The sequence below is a fragment of the Lepus europaeus genome, chromosome 13 (genome assembly GCF_033115175.1).
Source record: "Lepus europaeus isolate LE1 chromosome 13, mLepTim1.pri, whole genome shotgun sequence".
NCBI classification, from domain to species: Eukaryota; Metazoa; Chordata; class Mammalia; order Lagomorpha; family Leporidae; genus Lepus; species Lepus europaeus.
The window spans coordinates 91186926-91214010 of NC_084839.1; the positions used below are offsets into that span (position 1 = coordinate 91186926).

Here is a 27085-nt window from a genome sequence, read left to right on the forward strand (position 1 = left end):
TCAAGAGCACACCTTGGGGTGCTTGGGTTCAGGGAGTTCATAGACTTGAGATGCTCCACCTCCTATGGGTGTGTGACAAATGTCTCCACACCACTGAAAATACCCACAGAGCTTACGAGCATGCAAAGGCCCATTGGGGTTGGACCTGCCCTTTGAAAGCTTCCTGTGTGACTTGCGTTTTGGCCACCAGTTCCAGTTTCTCTATTTACTATTTTTTTGGTTTACAGAAATGAGGATGTCCCTCAGGGAAGCTCTCTGACTCTCGTGTTCTGCGCTGGCAATAGAACAAGGTCCTGGAGTAATGACAGAAACAAAGGAGAACCATGTGCTGCTTGGGCTGGATGTTTCTTTGGCTTGTTGCAGAAGAGAACATTCAGGGACTTTCTATTTCAGGTAGGAGTTTTCACTTTTCATATCAGCACCGGGAGTCTTGTAGTCAGTTGACAGGGACAGATAATCTGATCCAGCAACAACACAGCATTAATACTCAGCATTTCCTCCCCACTGTCAAGGAGGGAGTGGGAGGGAATTATTGCGGTGAACAGCTTTCAGATGAGGCTACGCATGGCTGGGGAACCCAATGGCCACTGCTGAGTGTCCAGTGGAAACTGCTGAAGAGGGGTGAATGATAGTTCAGCAACAGTTTAAAGGTCCTTTGGTAGAGAATCAGAACATGAACTTGTTTTTCACCATGATATAGCACAATTTAGGTGAAAGACATAGAAGGAAGCTTGATCCATTGTGTGATCAAGTATTCTTAGTAATGATAGCGTTATCTTCTAATAAGCTTCTGTGTCGCTTTGCTTACTGTGATTCTCAGAGTGCGCCACCAAAACACTCCTTTGGATGTATTCGGCAAGCAGTGAAGAGGAGTTTGTCATATTTTGTGATTTAACAGAGACAGAGAAATCACACTTCCATCATAGAAGTCAATGCTCAACGACCCAAGGCCCTCAACACCTGCCCTGCAGTGGCAGTAGGGACCTATCTGATGTGCAGTGGTACCTACAGCCACAGGATGGAGATTCTCTTGGCGAAATCACTCCAAGCCATCCTCGTATCATTCAAGACAAGAGCACTCTTCGTTTTTTAGCCCCAGTGATGAATAATTCTGGGTTATATGTTTGTAGACCCAGGATTAGGTAAATTCCACATGCATTCTTATCTGAAAATATTCCCAAATTCTCTACAATTTAAATAAGATGTCTATGCTCATGGGGCCTCGTTAATCTCCTAGGACCCCTTGGGATGAGGCCTGTTGTGTGAAGACAATCTTAAAAGTTAAACCTCAGACAAATGTGTCCTGCAAGAACCATGTCTCACATAAGCAAAGCCTTCTTCTCGGTAGCACCGCCTATATTTATTGCCCCAGTCTCAACTGCCAAAGTGATATGCAAAATCCAGAGATGACCTGGTACCAGGTAAGACTGACTTCCATGACATTTTTTAAAAAAAATATTTATTTATTTGAAAGGCAGATTTACAGAGAGGCAAAGGCAGAGAGAGAGATAGAAGTCTTCCATCTGCTGGTTTGCTCTCCAGATGGCCACAATGGCTGAAGCCAGGAGCCAGGAGTTTCTTTCGAGTCTCCCACATGGGTGCAGGGGCCCAAGGACTTGGGCCATCTTCTACTGCTTTCCCAGGCCATAGCAAAGAGCTGGATCAGAAGTGGAGCAGCCGGGACTAGAACTGGCTCCCATATGGGATGCCACCACTGCAGGTGGCAGCTTTACCTGCTATACCACAGAGCTGGCCCCTCCATGACATTTTAGTAGGAGTGTTTGTTCTTATGATAACGTCTCTGTAGGTGCTTCCTAGAAATGTGTGTCTGAGAATCTGAGGTCCAGAACATTCCAAAGACAGCTCCCTGCCTGTGCAGGAGACTTGACTTTCTCATGTGGTTTTGTCCCCTAGGTAGTCACAGCACCTGGAATTCCAATTATTGGAGCCATCCATTTGCTCCATGCCAGAAACATTTCTAAAATTCAAGTATATTGAGGTGAGACAAACTCACCAGCAATGGCTAATGCAGGAGAACACGCTAGTTCACGTGCACTGTTTCTGAAAAGCAATGGCTATTTCTAAAGGGAAGACAGCAAGCATGTGTTTGAAGGATTTGTGAAAGAAACTGGAGAGCTGAAGACTTTCCAAAGAGGACATGTCTGGGAGGACAGTTAGGACAAACGTGGGGTCCACCTGGGGAGCAAGTTTCTTGCCTAGGTGAGATGATAGGGAGAGAGAAGTCTGCTGAGAGGAAAAGGCTATGAGAAGCAGTTTCGGAATGACATTGAGGTAGGAACCACAGCTGAGCAAACATCACAATTGCATGCTTTCATTTTTCCCAAGTGTTAAGCAGGTATTTAATGCTGCTTAAGAGTCTTGCCCTGCAGAGTCCCTTGTCAGTGGAAACCCTCTCTGTGGAATCTGGGAATGGAATCTGAGTCTCCTCTGGCAACCACAATGGCTATATGAAGCCTGATATTTTACCTTAAAAATCATGCAAAAGTCCTTTTGATTTCATAAAATACAAAGGAAATTTTAAAAGTTAAAGGAAAAATAGAATTAACAGAGAAGTTTATTTTGGTGCAAGAATATTTTAAAATCTATGCATAGGTTTTGCATAATATGCATTTTCTAGTAATGTTTGGAAGATTTCTCATTTGTGTTTTATTATGATAAAATAGTATTTTAAATTGTCACTGATGAAAGACAGGAAGGTAAGTGATGTTGACCTTGTCGTTTCATCTTTTTTTCAAGATTTATTTTTTTGAAAGGCAGAGCTACAGAGAGGCAGAGGCAGGGAGAGAGGCAGAGAGAGGGGTCCTCCATCTGTTTGTTCACACTCCAGATGGTCCCAATGGCCTGAGCTGTGCTTGTCAGAAGCCAGGGGCCAGGAGCTTCCTCCAGGTTTCCCACGCGGGTGCAGGGGCCCAAGGACTTGGGCCATCTTACACTGCTTTCCCAGGCCACAGCAGAGAGCTGAATCGGAAGTGGAGCAGCCAGGACTCCGAACAGGCGCCCATATGGGATGCCTGCACTGCAGGCAGTGGCCCCACCCACTACGCCACAGCCCCGGCCACCTGAGAGACTCTTGGGAATAGTTACTGTGGTGAAGGATGGCATTTTCTTCACCTAATTGGCCTGACATTGTGATGCCAGGTAGACAGGTGTTAAGTCCGTTACAGAGATCAATGTATAGAGAGAGCGACCAGTGTGGTTTATAGCCTTAATCACATTTGTATTTAGAATGACACAAACAACACTGGCTGTGGTGGCATTTCATTTAGAAAACACTTTCATAATCTCTTAAAAGAGACTAGTATGAAGAGCCAGTGGTTCTGTTCACATTTTCACTTCTCTCTTAAGGACTACACTTCCCTCGGGTCACAGTATCTAAATTCCAGGATGGCAGATGTCTTGCTCTCTAGAGGGGCTGTTTTCAGGCCACAAAGCAGCCTTGCTTCCATTTTGTTTTTGTTTTTTTCCAGATGAAAATAAATTTGCATTTTTAATTAATGGCATACCTGTGAATAAAGCTATTTTTCCTTACAGGTGCACATAAGCTGTATAGTGGTCTCCAGCTCTTAGCATCCACTGCTCTTAAAAGCTAAACCAAGGTAGCTTTGTTTCCATTCTCTGAGGCTTGGACAGCAAATATCAGTACATGTTTAATTGTGAACAGGCAATAGCCATCCCAAAATTCACCTAGCCATGGCTGTGATTAACCTGTTGCTTTGGCACAGATTTGGAGAGGTTATGTCTCATGAGTTGCATGCCCTCAGGAATCTGGAAGTCACAGATCTCATGGCACTGGTCAATCATGCAAAGTGATGAAGTAACAGCTAACATCCTCTCCTGAGTGATAGACCCCAGGTTCTCAACTGTTGTGTGGGTCACACCCAAGAAGAGAAGAAGCTGACAGGGGTGAGAGGATAAAAACACAGCACTGTTCAGATGAAATGGCTGACCAGGAATACGCCCCACAGATGCTCTGAACATTACTTTGAAATAAATCTGTGGGTGTAGGGTCTCTGGAAGTACATCAAACAGTTTAGGCTTGACGATACTTTTTTTCCCCTCAAAATCAACCTTATTTATTATTTTAAATTAGTAAATCATAATTCCCTAGATTTATGGGGGCTAATACGATGTTTTGATGCATGTATACAATGTGGAATAATTAAATCAAGCTCATTAGCACATCTGTCCCTTTGCTTACTTACTAGCTTTTGTGATGAGACTTTTGAAATGTACTGTTAGCCATTATGAAATATATAATACTTCATTATGATTATAATAATAGTTCTCAGAATGTATTACTCTTGGGCCAGCGCCACGGCTCACTAGGCTAATCCTCCGCCCGTGGCACCAGTACTTCGGGTTCTAGTCCTGGTTGGGGCACCGGATTCTGTCCCGGTTGCCCCTCTTCCAGGCCAGCTCTCTGCTATGGCCCGGGAGGGCAGTGGAGGATGGCCCAAGTGCTTGGGCCCTGCACCCGCATGGCAGACCAGGAGAAGCACCTGGCTCCTGGCTTCGGATAGGCGCAGTGCGCCGGCCATAGCGGCCATTTGGGGGGTGAACTAACAGAAGGAAAACCTTTCTCTGTCTTTCTCTCATGGTCTAACTCAGCCTGTCAAAAAAAAAAATGTATTACTCTTCTCTGATGCTGTGTACTCTGACCAAACATTTCCGCATTCCTCCCTATGCCAGCTCCTGGTAGCCATGGTTCTGCTTTCCACCTGTGTCATTCAACTTTAGATTCCATATGTAAATGAGATCATGCTGTGATTATTTCATTTGGTGCAGTGTCTTCCAAGTCCATCCATGTTGTCACAAATGACAGAATTTCCTTCTTTTTAAGGCTGAATGGTATTCCATTTTGTTTCTAATGCCACATTTTTCTTATCCATTCATCTGTCGACAGATACTTAGGTTGACTTTGTATCATGGCTTTTGTAAATAATGCTGCAACAAACATGGGCGTTGAAGCTATCCCTTCAACATATTGATTTCAATTTCTTTGGCTATGCACCTCAGAGTGATCCTTCTCCCCAAATACTCTTCAATGCTCTTTTTCACTCATCTTTTTGATAAAGATCCTTCTAACAAGTGAAAGGTGATAGCCCATTAGAATTTTATTTTGCATTTTCCTAGTAATTAGTGAGGCTGAGTATATTTTTATAAACTTATTTGCCATTTTTATGCCTTCTTTTGGGAACTGTCTGTTCAGGTTCCCTGCTGAATTTTAAATTGTTTTATTTGCTTTCTGGCTATTTAACTGAGTTCCCTTTTTTTAATATATATATATATATATATATATATATATATATATATATATATAAACCCCTTCTCAGATAAATGTTTGGCAAATATATTCTCCCATTCGACTGGTTATCTCTTCACTTTGTCAGTTGTTTCCTTAGCTGTGCAGTTTTTAAATTTGATTCCATCCCATTTTCCCAATTGTTTATTTTTCCTTTTGTTGCCTGTGCTTTCAGGGTCACATCCAAAAATGTGCAGATCAGTGTCATGGACCTTTCCTCCCTATTTTTCCTTCTGGTAGTTTTATAGTTTCAGGTAATATGCTTAGTTTTTCTTATGTTTAAGTTTTTAATCCATTTGAGTTCATCTTTGCGTATCCTATGAAATAAGGATCCAATATCATATGTTGCCATATGATTAACCAGTTTTATTAGCCATTTATTGAGGCGATCATATTTTCCCATCATATGTTCTTGGAACATTTGTTAAAAATTAGTTCACCATAAATGGGTGGGTTTATTTCTGAATTTCCTATCCTGTTCAATCAGTGTGTCTGTTTTTATGACACCCCCATAGTGCTCTGAATATTTTACAATCTATTTTCTTTTTTTATTTTTATTTTTCCCAAAGAAACCTATTTGAGAAATACAGACTTCATGTGTTTCATAAGTACAACTTTAGGAATACAGTGATTCTTTCTACACACACTCCCACCCCTTCACCTCCTCCCTCTCCTATTCTCAGTCCTATTCACTACTAAGATCTGTTTTCAATTATACAATACATTTTCAAATGAGAGAATATGATGCCTCCAGATTATTTTGGTTTTTATAGTTACATATGACTTTAAGGATTATTTTTTTATTTCTGTGAAAACAAAAGACATTGAAGTTTTCATTGGGATTGTACTGAATCTATAGATTGTTTGGAGTAGTATGGACACTATAATAATATTAATTATTGGGACCAGTGCTGTGGCAAAGCACGTAAAGCCACCACCTGCAGTGTCATTTGTATGCTCACTGGTTCGAGACCTGGCTGTTCCACTTCCCATCCAGTTCTCTGCTAATGTGCCTGTGAAAGCAGCAGAAGGTGGACAAAGTCCTTGGGCCCCTGTACCCACGTGGGAGACCTGGAAGAAGCTCCTGGCTCCTGACTTCAGATTGGCCCAGCCCCTGCCATTGAGGCCATTTGGGGAGTGAACAAGCGCCTGGAAGATCTCTCTCTCTCTCTCTCTCTCTCTCTACCTACCTACCTATCTCTCTCTCTCTCTCTGCTTCTGCCTCTCTGTAACTCTGCCTTTGAAGTTAATAAATAAATCTTTAAAATATTTTTAAAAAGCAATATTAATTCTCTCAATCAAAGAAACACAGAATACATTTCCATTTATTTGTGGTTTTCCTTTAACTTTATCCCTCAGTGTTCTGTAGTTTTTAATGTATTAGTCTTACCTCCCTGGTTAAATTTATACCTACATATTATATTTTTGTTGTTATTATAAATGACCTCTCTAATTTTCTTTTCAAGTAGTTCAGTATTAGTAAATAAAAACTTGACTGATTTTTGTATGTAGATTTTGTATCCTGCAACATTATTGAATTTTTAATACATTCTAACAGTTATTTATTCCAACAATCTAGGGTTTTCTATATTTATAACTCATGTCAACAACAGAGACAATGTCACCTCTTCTATTCCTGTTGGAATGGTTTTTATTTCATTTTCTTGCCTAATTGCTTTGGCTCGTTCTTCTAGTTATATGTTGACAAGAAATGGGGAGTGTGCATTTTTGTATCATCCTTGATCTTATGGGAAAAGCATCCCAGTTTTAACAGTTTAATCTCACATCAGCTATGGGCTCATCATAAAACAGTCTTTATTGTGTTGTGATAATTCTGAGTTTACCTAATCTGTTGGAAATTTTTTATCAAGAAGATGTTGAATTTTGTCAAATACTTTTTCTGCATCTACTGAAATGTCACAGTTTTAATCCTTATGTTGTTAATACTCATACGGTGTACCACACTTGCATGTGTTGAATGATTCTTGCATCCAAGGGGTAAATATCACTTGCTTTATAATGAATGCTTTTTTCAATATGTGGTTAAGTATGGTTCACTAGTACTTTGCTGAAGATTTTGAATCTATGTTCTTCTGGGATATCTTTAATTTCCTTTCCCCATATAATCCTTGCCTGGCTTCAGCAGTAGGGTGATGCTGGTTTTGTAAAATTGGTTTGGAAGTATTTGCTCAATTTTGATTTTTTTGCAAGAATTTAAAAATAATTGCTATTCTTTTAAAAATATTTTGTAGAATAAAGCAATGAGGTCTTGCAGACCTGTGTTTTTTCTTTGATGGAGGGCTTTTATTACTGATTAAATCTCCTTACTTGTTATTGGTCTGGTCAGATTTTTCATTTCTTTGTAATTCAATCTTGATAGGTTGTATGTGTCTAGAAATTATTTACATTGTGTAAATCTTATTGTTTTGTTAGCATTGAATTGTTCATAGTTACTTTTTTATTTATATAAAGGGGAAAAATTCATGTTTTTCATAGTTTTTTTAAAGATTTATTTTTTTATTTTTTATTTGTGAGGCAGAGTTACAGAAAAGCAAAGGCAGAGAGAGAGACACACACACACACAGAGAGGTCTTCCATCCACTGATTCACTCCACAAATGGAGTTGCAATGGCCAGAGCTGAGCCAATCTGAAGCCAGGAGCCAGGAGCTTCTTCCAGATCGCCTACATGGGTGCAGAAGCCCAAGGAATTCGGTCATCTTCTACTGCTTTCCCAGGCCATAGCAGATATCTGGATTGGAAGTGGAGCAGCTGGGACTCAAACCAGCATCCATATGGGATGCTGGCACGCAGGCGGTTGCTTTACCCACTATACCACAGTGCTGATCCCCATATATAGAGTTTTAAGAGCACCATGATACTTCTCACCATACCCATCCTTCTTCTTTTCTTATGTTTCTTTAAAATTTTACAATGACAAGTGTTCAATTTACTTTATAATCACAAGCTTAATCTTCCACTAAATAAAGAATTCAACAAGTAGTAAATAATAAAGCCATTGTTCCTCAAGAATATAGACAAGGGCTATAAAGAATAGTCAAATCTCAAAATGTTATTTTTGCTCATATACATTACACTTTTTGGTACTCTGCATATTAGTTATTACAACTCAAGGAAAATATATTTTTCTTTTGGAGACTGACTTATTTCACTAAACAAAATGGTCTCCAGTTACATCCATTTTGTTCCAAAAGACAAGATTTCACTCTTTTTTTACATATATATGTACATATTACCTTTATACATATACAAAAGAAAGATTAAATTATTGACTGGGTATGTTAAAGGGATAACTGCATTATTTTGGGCCTTTCTGGTTCACTATATATTCACAGAATTAAAAAAGTTGGAGAAGGAAGAAGTTGTTTCAATTAGGAATGAAAGAGAGGTGATGTATACAAATCTAAACCCAGTGTATCCATGATGCGGGAACATTAAAACAGATATGAGAACTTCAAGTCCATCATGCTGGACAGAGCAGAAATGTAGCTCCTCGGAGTTCTCCCAGACTAAGGTGGTGGTAGCCCAGGTGGGCGATCCATTGTGTTGCCCAGTTCCAGGAAGCACCATTTGCATACAATAACACAACAGTATTTCAAAAAGTTGTGAAAAATTAAAAGTAAATTCGTGTGAAAAAACTTTGAAATCCAGGTGTAGTTTTTCATAATATAGACTTTCCATGACTTACCTGAAATGACCTTGTACAGTGTGCGTGGTGCTCCATGGAGTAGCTGTGCTGCCTAGTTGCACAAGAACATGATGATACTATATTACAATATTGTATAACTATCCCCACTAATGAGAATAACTTTGTTCTTCTTGCTTCATACATATTTTGCAAGTTTTTGATGTCTTCAGAATTTTTTTTATCCTTTGGTTCTTTTTAAGACATATCAACACTATTCATACAGATTAACAACAGAGGATGTTCCTCCTTTGATATTTTGTTTGTTTCACATCTGAGCGTAACAAAGATTTCCTTGCAAAGCTATGTTAGCCTCTCTCTTTTCTATTAGGATCAATTGTGATTATGTTACTAAGATGATTTTCCCATGATCCTTGGTGTAAACTTCTGCTCCCTGATAGCTGTCTTTTCCTGGACGTTTTCTTTGTGTTCCATCTCAGGCAGCCCTAATGATATGTACCGAAGCATATTTATCTTTTTATGAAAAAACAATCAAGTCCATCTTATTCCCTGTACTCTTGGTGGCTCAACTGAGTTCTCGGTGACAGCTCTGCATCCTCCCTCTATCACTTTCTCAGGTGATGTGCTGCACACCTCCCGTCTAACTTGTCGCTTGTGTGATATTGCTGAGTTCTCCAAAGTCGTGTTTCTGTATCACTCTTCCCCACCCTTACATTTCCTTCTAAGTGTCGCGACCCTTGAGATCACTTGGCCAATATTTCAGCTTGTCTCTCTTCACCTTTCGACTTTGCTTTACTTCCTATTGCAGCTACCTCTCTGAGCAGTTTGGCCCCTCTCAGACTCTTTGCCAACCTACTGGAAATTCCTTTTTTGGACCACAGAAACCACACCAGAGACTTGGGATGGGGGAAGTCCTTGCTTCTACCAGTTAGCAGGCAAAGTGGGAGGGAAATTAATCAGAACAGGAAACTCACAGTTAGAAGGTGTAGGCTGTCTGTCAGTTTTCTCACTAGTCTCTCACTTGCTAGCTTTTATTTCATTCCAGAAGTGCTATTTTCTTATTTATAAAATGGAAGAAGTGTAATCTGTACAGTCCAAGTTAGGGAATTCTTGGATAATTATATGCAATAATACATGAGACAGAATATTATAATCTCTCTTTAGGACAGGTCTTTATTATTTTATTACTTTTGTTGTTTATTACTTTTCTATCAACTACAGTGCTAAGAGATATGCTCCTGGTATTCTTATTGAAAATTGGAAAGTCATGTGCCATGGAAATATTACTATACTCAGTCATGGTGCTGAGGTATTTCAGGATGATTGGTATAGTGATAATCAATCATTCAACAAATATTTATTGAGCCTCTTGTATGCTGCACTAATAGTAGTATAAAGCTCAGTGGGACAGTTTTTCTTTCAACTTTCAAGAGCTTCCATACCTAGTTACAAGGGTTTTATTTTTTTCTCCAAAGTATTGATCATGTGATTCTCTTGCTTCAAAATCTTCCCTTCAAGTGTACCTTTATTTATCCACTCATCATTTACAAAGAACTGACCATCACTGGCTCACTCATTGTATGCTGGAACACAAAAGCTCACGGACATCTATCCCTGGTTCAAACCTCTGAGACTTTTCTACAGATGTGACTAATAGGAATAAAAACTCTTCAGTTCAATAAAGCTATGCCATTTTCTTATTTTGGGATTAGAATGGAAGACTCCTCTCTGACAAAAGGAGCAACCCCTTGATGGTGGATGAGATTTATGACTATCACCAGGGCACGTATGTGTGTGATTACACTCAGTCGGATAATGAAGGCTCATGGACAGTCAGAGCTGTTGTTCAAGTAAGAACCATTGGTAAGCAAGATTTTTACCTTAACAATTCATACCTGAATCCCAGCTTCCTATTACTTTGCCTTAGTATTTTTTTTTCCTTTGCTTGTAGCCATGCAAAACCTTGATTTGGGAAAAACATCAGTTCTTCCATTAACTCAGATCCCATTCCCTAAGGAAGACTTTCTTTTGGATCAGGATCAGATTGGGTTGTTTCTGCATTGATCCCTGATTTGGTTTTTATAAACAGTTTTAAAATGTATTAAATATTTCATACATGAGCTATTACATGACAACTGTGTACCTTTCACCAACTTTAACACATTAATGTTTTTTTCATATGCTTAAAATCTTATTTTCTTTAAACAAATCTTATTTTCTTTAAACAAATAACACATTGTGGATATAGCTGGAGGTCGTCTCAATCCCTCCCACATCCTGCACCAGTGAAGTCACAATCTTGTGGTTTATATATCTTTTCCTTTCATGGTTTTATGCCTTTTCTACCTCCCTATGTATCCAATAGTGACACAATATTATTTTGTGCTATAAAATGTGTTTTGTGGTCATGTATAGATTCTCACTATTCCCAAGTAATAGGGGGATGTTTTAAAAGTTTTATGGAACATGGAATTGAAAGATAAGTTTATTTTGGTGTGAAAAAACTTTGAACTTTTTCAAGGGCATGCATTTCCCATGCACTGTTTGAAGGCTCTTAATGTTTGGTGTTGTCAGACTTTTTGACTGATGTCAAGTGTGTGTGTTGGTTTCTTCCTGATTTACATCTCCCTGACTAATGAGATGAAGCCTTCTGCCATGTTTATCAGTGCACTGAATTTCTTCTTTAGTTTTTTTCTATTTTGCCCCACCCTTTCCTTTGGTTCACTTTTACTAGACCTACAAACATAAACATGGAGAAACTATATGATGTAGTTCATTTAGGCATGGCCTGTGGAGTCAGAACATAACGGAGCCCAGAAATGTATGGAAGAGCTGGAAGTGTTGACTTCATTCTTAGTTGAGTTCTCAGTCAATGTTACATCTTCTTCTTTTATTGCAATATTCACATGGTATAGAAAAGCTTAGGATCGAGTGAAACATGTCTGTCAACTCCATGGCACTTACTCTTTCTACCACTTCAGATCTCAGTCATTTTCTTTCTTACATCAATAATTTGAAAAGAAGTTAGAGTGTGAATATTCCACTTATACCACATAACTCTCCAAATGATAGTTTCTCTTTTAGTCAGGCATTACTTGGCTTCTCAAATTCTCACTGGCTTAATCTACTTTCCCCTCCCCCAAGGAACATCTGGCACCAATTTTTGCATCTAAATCAGTCAAAGCTTCTTTGTTACCACTTCTATCTTCTCTATTCACTCATTGCTCCTTATGGCTATTGACTCCCACACAGATATTTATTGAATATCTGATTTGTAGCAAGTTTGGAGCCCAGGATGTAAGAATGAGGGCACTTTCTCTGACCTCCTGAGAACACAATCATTTTGTGGGACAGATAGGAACCAGGTGAGCACAGTGAGTGAAGGACAGAGGAGCAGTGAGTATATAAGGCACCTTCCAGATAAAACCAGCTCCAAATAAACAGGAGTGAGGTCAAATAGGCTCCATTACACCGTGTGAGATGCCATTCCAAGCATAGATGATGTCCATGAAGTGAAAGAGAACATGGCTCAGTCGAGAAGGAGACGTAAAGTCAATGGAGGGAGAAGGTGTTGAAGCAAAACCAACCTCACACTGTTCAAATAAATTGAGAGCTTCATACAAGAAACAAAGGAGGAGATTCCAAGATGGTGGAATAGTGACAGGGTGATCTGAATTAGGCTGAGTAAAATTAACATAAAAAAAAGTTGAGAAAGTAAACTCTCAGAGTAAAGCTGCAAGGGAAACATCAGTGGGAAATCCTGCAAAAGCAGTAGAAATGGCCCAGACCTGGATGGAAAATACAGACATGAAGCAAGGTGCAACAAGACAACGAAAGACCCAGCAGCTTGGCACACCCACCTTGGCAAACCGGGTGAGATTGGATTGCACAGGCCCGCATCACTGTTGATATAGGATGAGAGAGAGCTTAGTGAACTGCACCTTTCTGAGTCTGGCCTGGGTCCCTCAGGTCAGTGAGATGACTGCTCATCCAGAGAAGGGGAAAGGTGGGGCAATTCTCTTTCTCCCCTTCTCCCTGCCACAACAGTGATCTACAGCCAGCGGAGGGAGGACTGGCACCATTTTTGGACACAGGAAGGTAGTGACTACTCCAGCTCGTGTGCTTGTACCCAGCAGTTATTGGGCTCACCCTCCACCCAGTTGGTGGGGGCAACCATAGCAGTTCAAGAGCAACTGACAGGCTGGCACCATGGCTCAATAGGCTAATCCTCTGCCTGCAGCGCTGGCACCCCGGGTTCTAGTCCCGGTTGGGGTGCCGGATTCTGTCCTGGTTGCTCCTCTTCCAGTCCAGCTCTCTGCTATGGCCCAGGAGTGCAGTGGAGGATGGCTCAAGTGGTTGGGCCCTGCACCCGCATGGGAGACCAGGAGAAGCACCTGGCTGCTGGCTTTGGATCAGCACGGTGCGCCAGGGCCGCAGCGCGCCGGCTGCAGCAGCCATTGGAGGGTGAACCAACGGCAAAAAGGAAGACCTTTCTCTCTGTCTCTCTCTCTCACTGTCCACTCTGCCTGTCAAAAAAAAAAAAATGCCTCTGACTGATCTGTGAGTAGACTTAGAAAATGGAAGAGGAGGAAAGTATTAGTCTTAAAAGGATGTTTAGCCACCTAAGTCATACTGACATATAGATATTTAAATTAACCAGACTAGGTAAAAACTTGGGGGCCTCTCAGCTATTTAGATCAAAGAGTAGACATGCACCCAAACCTTTTGCAAACAGGCTTTCAGATTTCCCAATGTACATGACTTTTTCCTCTTTTTTTTTTTTCCCTCTTTTAGTGAAAAACACTAATCTCAAACCAGATATTCTGGAACCCATCAAGGACACCCTGGAAGCAGAACTTGGTAAGAACTTGGTGACTGCATTGTTACCTTTGAATGGCGTTGTGTTTCTGGGACCTGCTCTTAGAGTCACCCAAGGAAGAGACACTGGGCCCTGTCGTCGTCCAGAGCGGGGCATGCAGCTTGGTTCAGCCACGACTACTTCTGTGGACATGCACTGGGACTTAATCCTTTTAAACCTCAGTCTTTAATTTGCAAAACAGGCACCATAAAAATGACCTTATAAGGTTACATTGAGAAATAATGGGAAAATGGCTGGTAAATAGCCAGTGCCTTGGGTATGATCAATATATTTTACATATTTCCTACTCCTCCCAGGAATACGTGGTTATGTAAATTGGTGAGGTTTATTGATTATTCCTATAAGATTTCCCACTTGAGTAGTGTTAACCCTTATGAATGTGATACTTGGTCTTGCCTTTAAGAGAATATGGTGGAATTCTATAAACCTTGCTCGAAAATTTAGTATTGTCCAAAGCAGAGTTTCTTTTGTGGAGAGGGGAAATTGACTCCCCTGCCATTTCATTTCATTTTGTCAACATCAATAATATTCATCTCTTTCCATACAGCCAAATAAATTTTTGTATTTATTTTTGTTACATAACCATTATAATTTAGTGAATATGACATGTATAATTTAAATATCTATAAAATAATAAGGTATCCACACACTGTAATACACACACACAAACACCTGAGAGAAAAACATGTGGTATTTATCTTCTGTGTAGATGCAATGGAATATTACTCAGCCATAGAAAAGAATGTAATCCCAACATCTGCAAAGAAATGGATGGAACTGGTGATCATTATGCTATGTGAAATAAGCCAGACATGGAATCGCTGTATGTAAAACCAAATGCTAGTGTTTTAATAAAATAAGTTATCCTTTAAGCACTAATAAAAGTTTTATTATTACAGGAAGAAACATAAACATAGATATTACAGCATAAGGATATTGGTTAGCAGTACTATTATATTTTAACTGTAGAAATAGTGATAGCAATATGTGCAACATCACAAGGATCTGTGGAAGGAGGAAAGAACAAAGAAAAATTAATGAATCCAAAACACATAGTCAAGTCACTCATGGCATAAGTGAATTTTAGAATATTACTGATGGAAAAGCATTAAAGTGCATTTTTGAGTACAATTTCTAGTGATATCATGGTAAAATATTAACTTTCAGGTAGAACATATTTGAATATCATTTATAGAAAGAGTAGAAAGATAATAATAACAATAATACACATGCCCATCCCTGAAGAGCTAAATATCTGAATAATTTCCTCTTTAGATTTTATGCTACAGTAACTTCAGGATTTTCATTTCAATATGTAAATATTGGTTAATAAAAATTTTATAAGACTTATTTATTTGAAAGGCAGAGTGAGAAAGAGAGAAGGAGGAAGAGAGGGAGAGAGAGAGATCTTCACTCTCCAAATGCCCTCAACAGCTAGGGCTGGGATAGGCTGAATCCAGAAGTCAGGAACTCCATTTGGGTCTCCCAAAAGAGTGGCAGAGGCCGTCCTCCGCTGCTTTCCCAGGCCATTAGCAGGGAGCTGGATCAGAAGTAGAGCAGTGGGGACTCAAAACTGCCCTCCTCTATGGCATGCTGGTATCTCATGCTGAGGCTTAACCCACTGTGCCACAACACCAACCCCAGTAAAAAGTTTTTTATCAGTGCACCTTGAACTTGAACACCTGGAGCTCTGCATTTCTGAAAGAGGAGTGGCAGCATCTAGTTATTCCTGGCACCTTTGCTTCATCTGCACACCTGACTAAGCCAGGAAACGACGTCTGGTCACATCTTCCTCCCCAGATGACACAAAGCCTTCTCACGCCCTCCCTTCCTGTTTTCTCCCTTGTCTGCATTTTCAGGAAAACCTTTAAGTCTGCACTGCAAAGCACGATTTGGCTTTGAAAGGGACTTTAACCCTGTGATCAGGTGGTACGTCAAAGAGTCCAACAAGCTGTGGGAAGTCCCAACACCTCAGGGAAAAAGGTAAGAGGGAAACTAGTGGACTTCAATCTTGGTAACCCCGAGTAGATGCTCACATTTTAAAGAAACAGCTAAAATACTCAATTCTTGGGTTAGTCTCTAGCGCCAACTAGTGGGCCGGTTAAAGTTAAACATGGGGGCCTCACAGTTTGTGATAGGACTGTAAAATAAAATCTTTAAGCTGATTTGTTTAAACAACTTCTATTGTTGCTTCATTTGTAGCCACAGTTTGATGTGACTTTAAAAAAAATGAGCCGTGGGGGCCAGCGTTGTTGTGCAGTGTTTTAAGCCATTGATGGTGACACAGGCATCCCATATCACAGGGCCCCAGCTGCTTTGCTTTCTGATCCAGCGTCCTGCTTATGTGTCTGGAAGGGCAATGGAGATGGCACAAGGGTTTGGAGTCTGTGCTACCCCTGTTGGAGACTGGGCTGGAGTTTCTGGTTCTTGAATCTGGACCAGCCCTGGCTGTTGGAGCCATTTGGGGAGTGAACCAGCAGGTGGAAGCTCTCCCTCTCCCTCTCCCATCCCTCTTCCCTCCCCTCTCCCTCTCTCTCCCTCTCCCTCTATTGCTCTGCCTTTCAAATCAGTAAACAAATAAATCTTTAAACAATGGAACTATGCACACAGCTGTGTAGACACAGGCTGCTTGAATACAGAGTGGCCTTATCCAACAAATAGGAATAGGTGCTGCCCACCCTACACCCTGTTTTCACCATTGCCATATGTGGCAAGGTCAAGGATACAAATCTGGAGAGTCATTAAGGGCCTGGAAAGAATCAAAAAATAGTACCATCATAAGGAATCTGACAAAAATAGGTGCAGCGAGGAGTAGTTGAAGCAACTTAATCAGGAAAAGGAGTCTCAGAGGCAGCTTATCTGTCTGGAAGTACCTAGGAACTAGCATGGTTAAATGAGAAATGCATTTCAGTTCACTGGTCTCTGGAGCATAGAATCCAGGTCAACGGATGAAATTTGCTAGTGAGAGATGAGTGCCTATGGAAAGAAAGACTATAAATATTTGGAGCTACCATGAGCCTTGGAAAGCTGGTCTCTAGCCCCTGGAAAGTCAAAGGGCTTGCATTCAATCATGTCCAAACCAATGTGTCACTGAAGGATGTATCCTATCAGTTTCTCAAAGTCTGACCCATTACAACAGTCTGTATAGTAAATATTATCTTCTGAATTTTGAAGCATTTTAATGAACAAATGTTAACATCATTTCAAAAAGTGCATATTGTTAGAAAACAAAGGAATATATTTTGGTAGCACAATAAGATTTAGGGGGAATTTCTAAGATCAGAGAAGTCATTGGGTCCCATCTTAAGCTGGCATTGCAACAAGAATAAGAAATGCAACGACAAAGAACATGTTGTCACGCATCCTTGGGTGTGAATCTTTGTCTTCCATCTAATGGCAACATGGCCCCTAACCCTCGTGAGTATCTGTCATTCCATCTATAATCCATCAGTATTAGCTCCTACTTTGCAAGCTCATGGTAACGGTGGGTACAGTAGAGTGTACTTATCACAGCTTATCATAGCTTGTCACAACTGTGGCAGGGAGGAAGCAACTGGTGGGTAAGAGCTGGTCTTGTAGGCTCAGAGCAACACAGCCTAAAACATCATCCATGTAAATAAGACTCCCTTTTTAAAAGTTTTTTGTTGTTTATACTATTAATTTCAGAGGAAGAGAGAGAGAAAGCACACACACACACACACACAGAGAGAGAGGGAGAGAGAGAGAGAAAGCTCCAATCTCCTGGTTCACTCCCAAATGCCTGTAATGGCCAGAGCTAGGCCAGGCCAAACCTAGGAACTCAATCCAGATCTCCCTTGTGGGTGGAAGATTATCCCCCTTTTATGCTTGTATCTCATCCATGGTCAAGTTAGGAGGCTCTTATTATTTTGTAAGGTTCCTGTGAAGTGAGAAATAGAGGAAATTAGTCCGTATTCAGTGCACAGAAGAACACCTGATACATAGTAAACCCTCAGTAAGATTTAATCATTCCTAATATTATTCTTAAATTATTGTTATTGTCTGCTCTCAAGGGGAATTCTTAGAACAAAAAGGTCAAGAGATCCAAATGTAGCAATGTAGAATAAATGCTCAGCAGAATCGATAATTTAATCATGGATACATTTCTCTGATCATTGTATCTTCCTCTATTGTTGATTCCATAGCTTTTCTGAAAGCCAAACCAGCTGTTTGTGTTGTGATACTTCAAAAGTCCATGGAAACTGGAATGACAAATACGTTGTTTTAGGTGCAAACATTTTTGAAATCCTTGCATACAAGAGATCTTCAAAAAGTTCATGGAATACACCATATATGTTATAAAAAATATGCATAGATTTCAAAAAGTGTTTGCACCAAAATGACCTAATCTTTTTAAAAATCTATTTATTTAATTGAAAATCAGAGCTACAGAAAGATGCAGGAAAAAGAGAGAAAGCTTCTATCTGCTGGCTCACTCCCCAGATAGCCACAACAGCCAGGGCTGGGCCAGACCAAAGCCAGGAACACTGAGCTTCTTCCAGGTTTCCCACGTGGGTGTCAGGGGCCCAAACACTTGGGCTATCTTCAGCTGCTTTTCTCAGACCACTAGCAGGGAGCTGGATTAAAAGTGGAGCAGCCAGGACATGATTCAGTGCCATATAGGATGTCAGTGTCATAGGTGGTGGCTTAACCTGCTATGCCACAATGGTGATCCCCAAAATGAGCTTATCTTTTAATTCTGTTTTCTATAATCTTTTTAAAAAAGATTTATTTATTTATTTATTTGGAATAAGAGTTACAGAGAAAGAGAGAGAAAGGCAGAGATAGAGAGACAGAGATACTCCATCTGCTAGTTCAAATGGCCACAATGGCCAGAGCTGGGCCAGGCCAAAGACAGGAGTTAAGAGCCAGGAGCTTCACCCACGTCTCCCAGGTAGATGCAGGGGCCCAAGCACTTGGGACATCTCCGGCTGCTTTCCCAGGTGCATTGGCAGGGAGCTGGATCAGAAATGGAGCAACCAGGACTTGAACTGGTGCCTGTGTGGGATGCTGGCATCAGAGGTGGCAGCTTAATCTTCTGAGCACAATACCAGCCCCATGTGTTCCATAATTTTTTGGAAATACTTTTGGGCAACCTCCAAATACTGCCACTGAGTGTCAAGTTATGTTATGGGTGTGGCATTCTTCTTCCTTTCCAAGTGTTAAATCCACATTGGAGGATGAAATCATTGAGCGTGTTTTCTTCTTGAAAGAAGTGACTCGGGGCGATCTTCACAAGAGATTCCTTTGCTTTGCTCAGAACTCCATCGGGAATGCAACCAAGTCCATTCAACTGAAGGAAAAGAAAGGAGGTGAGCCCGGAAGTTCGCCCTGCAGAAAGGGGTGCCCCAGCTTTCACCTTTGAGAGGAGGGACTTTCCTAAAGAATGGTCATGATGAAGATAACAGTGAACATTTTCTAGGTGCCAGACCCTGTTCCGAGTTCTTTGCTTGCGTTAGCCCACTTACTACCCTGACAAAAGGCACAATCTGGTAATTCCTTGTCAGTGACTCAGAGCTGATCCTGTTAACTAGTATTCTGTGTATAAGAGGCTGTGTTGGGAAAGCCTGTCATTCATTAAACCATTCATTCATTCATTCCATCTACAAATACCTCCAAGGCATGCCCTACATGGCAGGGATCATGTTAAGACGAAGCTCCCTTTCCTCTTGACCTTTCCTGGCTTCCAAATCCAGAAAGCACAATGGATTCCTGTTTCGGTGGATGGAGAATGGAGGAGAGAAGTAATCTTTCTCAATGTGTAGAATATTTTTAAAATCACTTATCATAGCCTGTTTAATTTTTTTGATATTTATTTTTTATTTTATTTGAAAGACAAAGTTACAAAGAGAGGTAGAGCCAGAGAGAGAGAGGTCTTCCATCCGCTGGTTCATTCCCCAAATGACTGCAACAGCCAGAGCTGAGCTGATCCAAAGCCAGGAGCCAGGAGCTTCTTCTGGGTCTCCCACGTGGGTGCAGGGCCCAAGCACGTAGGCCATTTTCTACTGCTTTCCCAGGCCGTAGCAGAGAGCTGGATCAGAACTAGAGCAGCTGGAACTCGAATCAGCCCCCAAATGGGATGCTGGCGTTGCAGGCCAAGGCTTTAACCTGATGCACCACAGCACCAGCCCCATATCATAGCCTTTTAAAACAACACAGTAGGCCAGCACTGTGGCTCACTTGGCTAATCCTCTGCCTGCGGCGCCGGCACCCCAGGTTCTAGTCCCAGTTGGGGCTCTGGATTCTGTCCCAGTTGCTCCTCTTCCAGTCCAGCTCTCTGCTGTGGCCCGGGAGGGCAGTGGAGGATGACCCAAGTGCTTGGGCCCTGCACCCACATCGGAGACCAGGAGGAAGCACCCAGCTCCTGGCTTTGGATCAGTGCAGCGCCAGCCGTGGCGGCCATTAGAGGGGTGAACCAACGGAAGGAAGATCTTTCTCTCTGTCTCTCTCTCTCACTGTCTAACTCTGCCTGTCAAAAAAAAAAAAAAAAAAACAGTAGAAATTCTAGGTAAGGAACTCAGTAGAGGCCTCCCCATCCCGCCCCCATCTGCCATTATACTTCCTAAGATTTTAGGGACCTGTGATCAACCGAAGTCTGAAAGTATTAAATGGAAAATTCCAGAAATAAACAGTCATAAGTTTTAGATTACACATCTTTTCATAATATGATGAAATCGCAAGCCAGTCCCCACCGTCCTGTCTGGGATGTAGCTCATGACTTTCTTTGCCCAGTGCATCCATGCTGTATGTGCTACTCTCTCTTTACTATCTTGATTATCGGATCAGCTGTCATAACATCACAGTGCTTACATTCAAGTTACTCTCCTCTTCTTAACAATGACCCGAAAATGTAAGAACAGTGATACTGGAAGCTTGCATGTACCAAAGAGAAGTCAAAAAAATACCTCCTTTAAGTACCATCTCACATCATCACAAGAAGAAAGATGAGTACAATTCAGGAAGACATTCTAAGAGAGAGATCCAATTCACAACTTTCATGTCAGTACCTTGTTATAATGGATCCTTTTTATTATTTTTAATCGCTTACTATGCTTAATTTATAAATTAAACTTTCTTATACGTATGTATAGGAAAAACAATATATCTAGAATTCAGTATTATTTCTAGTTTCAGACATCCACAGGGCCTTTTTAAAAAAGATTTATTTATTTATTCGAAAGGCAGAATTACAGAGAGCAAGAGCGAGAGCAGGAGAGAGAGAGAGAGGTCTTCCATTCACTGGCCCAGTCCCCAAATGGCTGCAATGGCTGGAGCTGGGCCAATCTGAAGCCAGGAGTCAGGAGCTTCCTCCTGGTCTCCTACGTGGGTGCAGAAGCCCAAGTACCTGCTTTCCCAGGTGCATTAGCAGGTAGCTGGAAGGGAAATGGAGCAGCTGGGATCCAAACCAGTGCCCATATGCAATGCTGGCGCTGCAGGCAGTGGCTTTATTTGCTATGCCCCAGTGCCAGCCCCAATCCACAGGGTTCTGAAACATGTCACCCCGAGCTGAAGAGGAATCTTCTCTGGCTTTTAATATTCTCATGATGCCCGGAGATGAAATGGGTGTCACTCATTCACTCAATCAATGGAGAGGGTTTGAATATGTGTGAGGCTTACATGAGACAAAGTTTTGCCTGCCCTGGGCTTCCTTCAGCTGAGGTGTGTAAAACACCCCTTGCCTCAGGTCCCACAGAGGCTCCAAAGGTAACTCCTGGTCTCAGAAAGTTTCAATGTTCCTATGGATGACATATGTGCGAGTAGTTTACATGGATGTGAACAGCTTGTGTGGCTGTGTATGTGAGGGAAAACCGGTCACATGGCTACGGGAAATCAGGTCACCCTGAGTAGGAACTTCTCCTGGGTTCTCTCGCGTTTCCTGTAAGGTGCTTCCCTCAACTATACTTTACGATGTCCTCGGGTTCCAGAGAGGCTGCCATAGCAGGTGATTTGGGTGAGGTAACAGCGCCAGTGAACGCCTCGGCTTCCGCTCACGGCCTCCATGTTTCCCCAGCGGTGTTCGTGTACGTCCTGCTGGGCACCGTGCTGACCCTGCTGGCCGTGCTCACGGCGAGTGCTGTCCTCTACACGTACTGGATTGAAATAGCGCTGCTGTGGCAAAGCTGCCAGAGCCAGGATGAGACGCTCGGAGGTAAGGCCACCCAGCACGCCCCCCAGCGTGCACCCTTCCAAGCTGGTGTTGGTACTACATTGTCCAAGACGGTAGGGCATGCCACCACTACCCATCAGCTTCACTCCCCGAGGGATCTTAGGAGAGAATTTTAGGTGCTCCGTGCCCTAGGGGGCAGAATAGGAGGGAGGAGCTCAAGAAATGAGTGCTTCCTGATGGACAGAGTCATGTCCCACAGCTTTGGAGACCTTCTTCCAGGTCTGGGGGCTTCACACTGGGCAAGGGAAGGGAAACATTCAGTTTTTTACTCCAGTTAACAAGGCTTTTAGATAATGATGCTATTGGGGGAGTATATAGGGGTATGAAAATGATACCTCTCTCTGCTGACCAACCTAAATCGACTTGAAGAGTGACTCAACATCCTTGGGCTTTGGTTTCCTTCTCTATAAAATAAGATGGCAGTAGCTTCAGTCCCAAAGATGCTGAGGCCTCCTTGAGTTGAGACGTAGTAAGCATTTAGAATGGCACCAAGTACATGCATCCCAGCATGCACTAGACACTATTATTTATTTTTTGAAGAGTGGAGTGTATGCTTGCATTGTGTATTAATTACATTAATTGTCACAGCAATCTCTCAAGCAAGACAAGGAGAGATGAAGTCATTTGCCCCAAATTGAACCACTGGAAGCTATGGGAGCCAGGTTATATGACTTAAGACACCCCATTAGCTATTAGTTAGCCTCGTCTTCAAAATGAGGAGCACGATGCAATGACACCAAAGTAGCAGGTGTCGTTTTATAGAAGTTCTATAAAATGCAAGTGAAATTACTATTAATGGAGTATTTCTCATTTTTCCTATGAGACAGCATGATGATCATCATTCATGTTTGCTTCTTTAGGATAGAAGAGCTGCTTCTGTTCTCCAAGGTTAGAATGTTTGTGGTTGTAGTGAATGAGTCTGCAGTTTGGAATGAGCTTTCTGCTGGATTTCAGGGATGATTATTATCTCATGGGGAAGCTCCTCCAAACTCAAGAACTTTTCTCTCATAAAGAATCCAGGAAAAGTTCTCAGATCACTGGGGAGAAGACGAGCAGAGAAATAATGAAGAGGTTGGTGTTTGCCGCAGTGGTTGGCACACTGCTTGGACATTGCTTCCCGCGTTGCAGGGCCTTGGTTCAAGCCCATCCTCCACTTCTGACTCCACCTCCTTGCTAATGTGAACCTTGGGAGGTAGCGGAGGATGACTCAGCTCCCACTCACATGGAAGACCCAGGTGGAGTTCCTGGTCCCTGGCTTCAACCTGGCCAAATACCAGGGTATTTGCGAAATGAATCAGGGAAATGGAAATCTCTCTCTCCCTCTCTTTTTCATGTTCCTCCTTATCAAATAGTTAAAAAAAAAGGCACCAGTCACATCTGTGTTTAGGCTAATTTTTTTTCAGAATACATTCTAGAAATCCTTAAGGCTAAACTGTTTCTGAAATCTAGTTTTTAAAGATACTAATTTTTCCAAATTGAGCTGATTAACTAATGGCTTATTGTTTTCCCTAGGCTTATTGTTTCAGAATTCTTTTACTCAAATGCTATTCACCTACGATTCTAGGACTTCTGTAGAAGAATAAACCCACAGTGAAATACTGTGTACTTTTACTTTGCAAAGCCTCCTTAATCAAACGTGAAGCAGTCAAGTTTGTAAGCACAGTGATGCAGCGCCATCTGCTGGCCAAACCGATATTGTTTAGCTTAATGACCAAGTTAATGCCGAATGTTCAACACTTTTTATTTTTTAAAAGATTTATTTACTTACTTGAAAGGCAGAGTGATATGTGTGTGTGTGGTGTGTGTGTGTGTGTGTGTGTGTGAGAGAGAGAGAGAGAGAGAGAGAGAGATCAATCTTCCATTCACTGGTTCACTTCCTGAACCAGTAGCTGTAAACTGGGGCTGATCCAGGCCAAAGCCAGGAACCTGGAGCTCCATTGAGTCTCCCATATGGGCGGCAGGAGCCCAAGCACTCAGGCCATCTTCCACTGCTTTCACCGGCAGGGAGCTAGGGTGTAGAGAGAACAGCGATTATTTGAACCTGTGCTCTGATAAAGGATTCTGGCATCCCAAGCAGTGTCTTAACCAGCTGTTCCAGAATGCTGGCCCTTTCTCAAAATTTTAGAGACACAGAATGTTAGAATTGTGGTGGACCTACTCTACACTCAAATTTTATCACTGAAGAAGTTGAGTTACCTGATTATGGAGAAATCCTAGTTTTCTGGGGTTCCACATGGATATGGAAGGAACAGTAGCAACTTGGGATGTTTTCCTGCACAGCATGTACCTGCCTGCCACATGCGAGTCTCTTTCTTCCCGACCTGGGCTCCTGGACTCTGGGCCCTGCCTTTTCTGTTGCTGGTTTCTCTCCACTGACACCTCTGAGAGCCCTGTGGAACAGGCATGCCACCAGATGGCAGCAGCCCCGGCACTGCCGTTTGCTTTGTGGCAACAACACGAGGCTGGGAGGGGTCTTCCAATAGTCAGTGGAAAAGATGGAATTAAAACATAAGTTGATTTTGGTGCAAAAAGTAATAAAATCCAAGCATCGTTTTTTCATAATACACATTGTCCAGAAACATTTTGAAGACTTCTCATATGCATGGGATTCAAAAGTCATTTGCATCAAAATAAACTTACCTTTTAATCCATTTTAATAAATTTAAAATAAATTATTATTATTATTCCTGAATTAGCCTTGTACCATTTGACAGGGGGTGTGGGAAATGTTGAAATGTGAACTGGCCATGACCCCTTCTGAAGTTTATGATTTCCTTTTGTATTTTCTATCTTTCTTTTCTTTTTTTAAAGATTTGTTTATTTATTTTAAAGTCAGAGTTATACAGAGAGAGAAGAAAATGCAGAGAGAGAGAGAGAGAAGTCTCCCACCCATTGGTTCACTCCCCTAATGGCCATAACAGCTGGAGCTGAGCTGATCCAAAGCCAGGAGCCAGGAGCTTCCTCCGAGTCTCCCATGTAGATGCACGGGCCTAAGGAATTGGGCCATCTCCTACTGCTTTCCCAGGCCATAGCAGAGAGCTGGATCAGAAGTAGAGCAGCCAGGACTTGAACTGGCGTCCATATGGGGTGCTGGCTTTACTCGCTACTCTACAGCACTGACCCCTGATTTTCTATCTTTCTTCCAGTTACCTCTTTAGCATTTCCCAATCACCAGTGAGTGTTTATGATCATATAATCAAAAGAAGTATATCAGCTTTAAAATATCCTAAAACTGGTTGTATTCATATGGCTTCTGGTCTAGAAGGAAAGGGAGGGGATACTTATCTCCTATCTGCTCTATGAGCCAGACACAGAGCACTTGCGTCACGCAACCTTGGAAACAGCTGGCTTACGAGCTAGTGTCCTTTTTTAGCTGTGGGCATTCAGATGTTGGTAAGGTGCTGTCAGCTCTCTTGGAGGCAGTTTGTTGTGTGGTGGAGGCCATGTGTTGAGTCTCAGCTGCGCCTGGCTCACTGGATCCTGTCACCTTTGATGGAGCCGACCCCTCTTTGATCTAATGAGACAGAAACACTGCAGAGGCACAGAGGACTCCCAGGAACTCCAGAGCGGGTGTGCCTTCATCACAGAGGGCCCCAGCTGTGTGATTCAAACCCAGCGAGAAGGCAGGAGGGCTTCCTGAATGAGAGATTGGTTTTGAATGGTCAATCTTACCAGTCAGCAGTAGGATTTCCGGAGATTTTTAGTTTTTAAATGCATTCTATAAGGATTCTCAGTTTCTTTCTTCCCCATTTACCAAGTGCTTCAAGCATGTGCCTATGGACCATGATATTAGAAAGAGTGGCTTATGTTGCCTATGGTGCCTCTTTCTCAGATGAAAAGGAATTTGATGCCTTCGTATCCTATGCGAAATGCAGCTCTTTGGAGGGTGTGGCCTCGCCATCGCTGAGTGAAGAACTCCTGGCTTTGAATCTGTTCCCTGAGGTTTTGGAGAACAAGTATGGGTACACCTTGTGTTTGCTGGACAGAGATGTGGCTCCGGGAGGAGGTAGGTCCGTTGTGCTAAGACAAAACAGAGAATGAAAAGGGCACTTGGAGGCTTGCCAGCTCTCAGTTGGTTCTTCCTTTCTGTTGGAATGTACAACTTCTAGGCATTTTCATGAATTCTTCTCTCTTGAGTGGCTCCCCAGACCAGCATGTTCCAGAGACATATGTCATCATTCAGAGAAAAAAATAATAATGTGTGGGGCCCTTCAGAGACTCTCCAGAACCAAGATGCCTCCCCTGCCCCTTGCACAGGAAGGTGTCTCTCTCATTCCAAAAAGCAGGCCTGTTGCTTTCTGGGGCTCTGCCCTAAACCTCAGCACTGGGTCAGGCATGGGTAAGCTCGGGTCTCCCATGAAAGGGCTAGACTTCAGCCTGTCTCTCTCCTGGGCCATTCTGCAATCACTGTTGTCCTTGCCAGCCCTGGGGTTCCCATGAGTTCTGTTCCTGGTGGAATCAATCATTTGGGGTGGCTGATATAGGGGAGGAATGTAAAATTGGGAGTCACCAGACACTAGAGTATATCTTCAATTACTGATGGTGATAGATTAAATCTTGTCTCCTTTGCTCCTTACATAAGAGTATCTATCCCCAGGAAGCCTCTGGTTAGATATGCCATCCTAGGTTATTGTGACCCAAGGTCTAACTGTATTAATTACAAATGATTAACTTCCTTATTCCCAGTGTATGCAGAAGACATTGTGAACATCATTAAGAAAAGCAGAAGAGGAATCTTTGTCTTGAGCCCCAACTATGTCAACGGACCCAGTGTCTTTGAACTGCAGGCAGCAGTAAATCTTGCCTTGGATGATAAAACTCTGAAACTAATTTTAATTAAGTTCTGTGCGTTTGAAGAACCGGAATCTCTACCTCATCTTGTGAAAAAAGCTCTAAGGGTTTTGCCCACTGTCACGTGGAGAGGCTTAAAATCTGTGCCTCCCAGTTCCTGGTTCTGGACCCAGATACGCTACCACATGCCTGTTAAAAACACAAAAGGATTCACGTGCAACAAATTCAAAACTATGTCATGA

At 41.9% G+C, this 27085-nt stretch overlaps 1 protein-coding gene across 1 annotated transcript; it reads left to right on the top strand.

Annotated features, from left to right (window-relative positions):
- Positions 1 to 323: 323 nt before the first annotated feature.
- IL18RAP (interleukin 18 receptor accessory protein) lies at positions 324 to 27085 on the top strand. Its single transcript, XM_062208795.1, has 10 exons — positions 324 to 393; positions 821 to 1142; positions 1238 to 1421; positions 10701 to 10851; positions 13783 to 13848; positions 15727 to 15850; positions 19046 to 19197; positions 21897 to 22034; positions 25885 to 26058; positions 26739 to 27085. Exons 1-10 carry the CDS (start codon positions 324 to 326, stop codon positions 27083 to 27085), a joined length of 1728 nt encoding a protein of 575 aa, XP_062064779.1.

Bases quoted from the DNA above. Each gene is read 5' to 3' on its own strand.
- IL18RAP (XM_062208795.1), top strand. From the start codon at position 324: ATGTGCTGCTTGGGCTGGATGTTTCTTTGGCTTGTTGCAGAAGAGAAC. The intron at 1,422-10,700 runs GTAAGACTGACT...TTTTGGGATTAG, and splicing joins CAGAGATGACCTGGTACCAG to AATGGAAGACTCCTCTCTGA. The intron at 26,059-26,738 runs GTAGGTCCGTTG...CCTTATTCCCAG, and splicing joins AGATGTGGCTCCGGGAGGAG to TGTATGCAGAAGACATTGTG.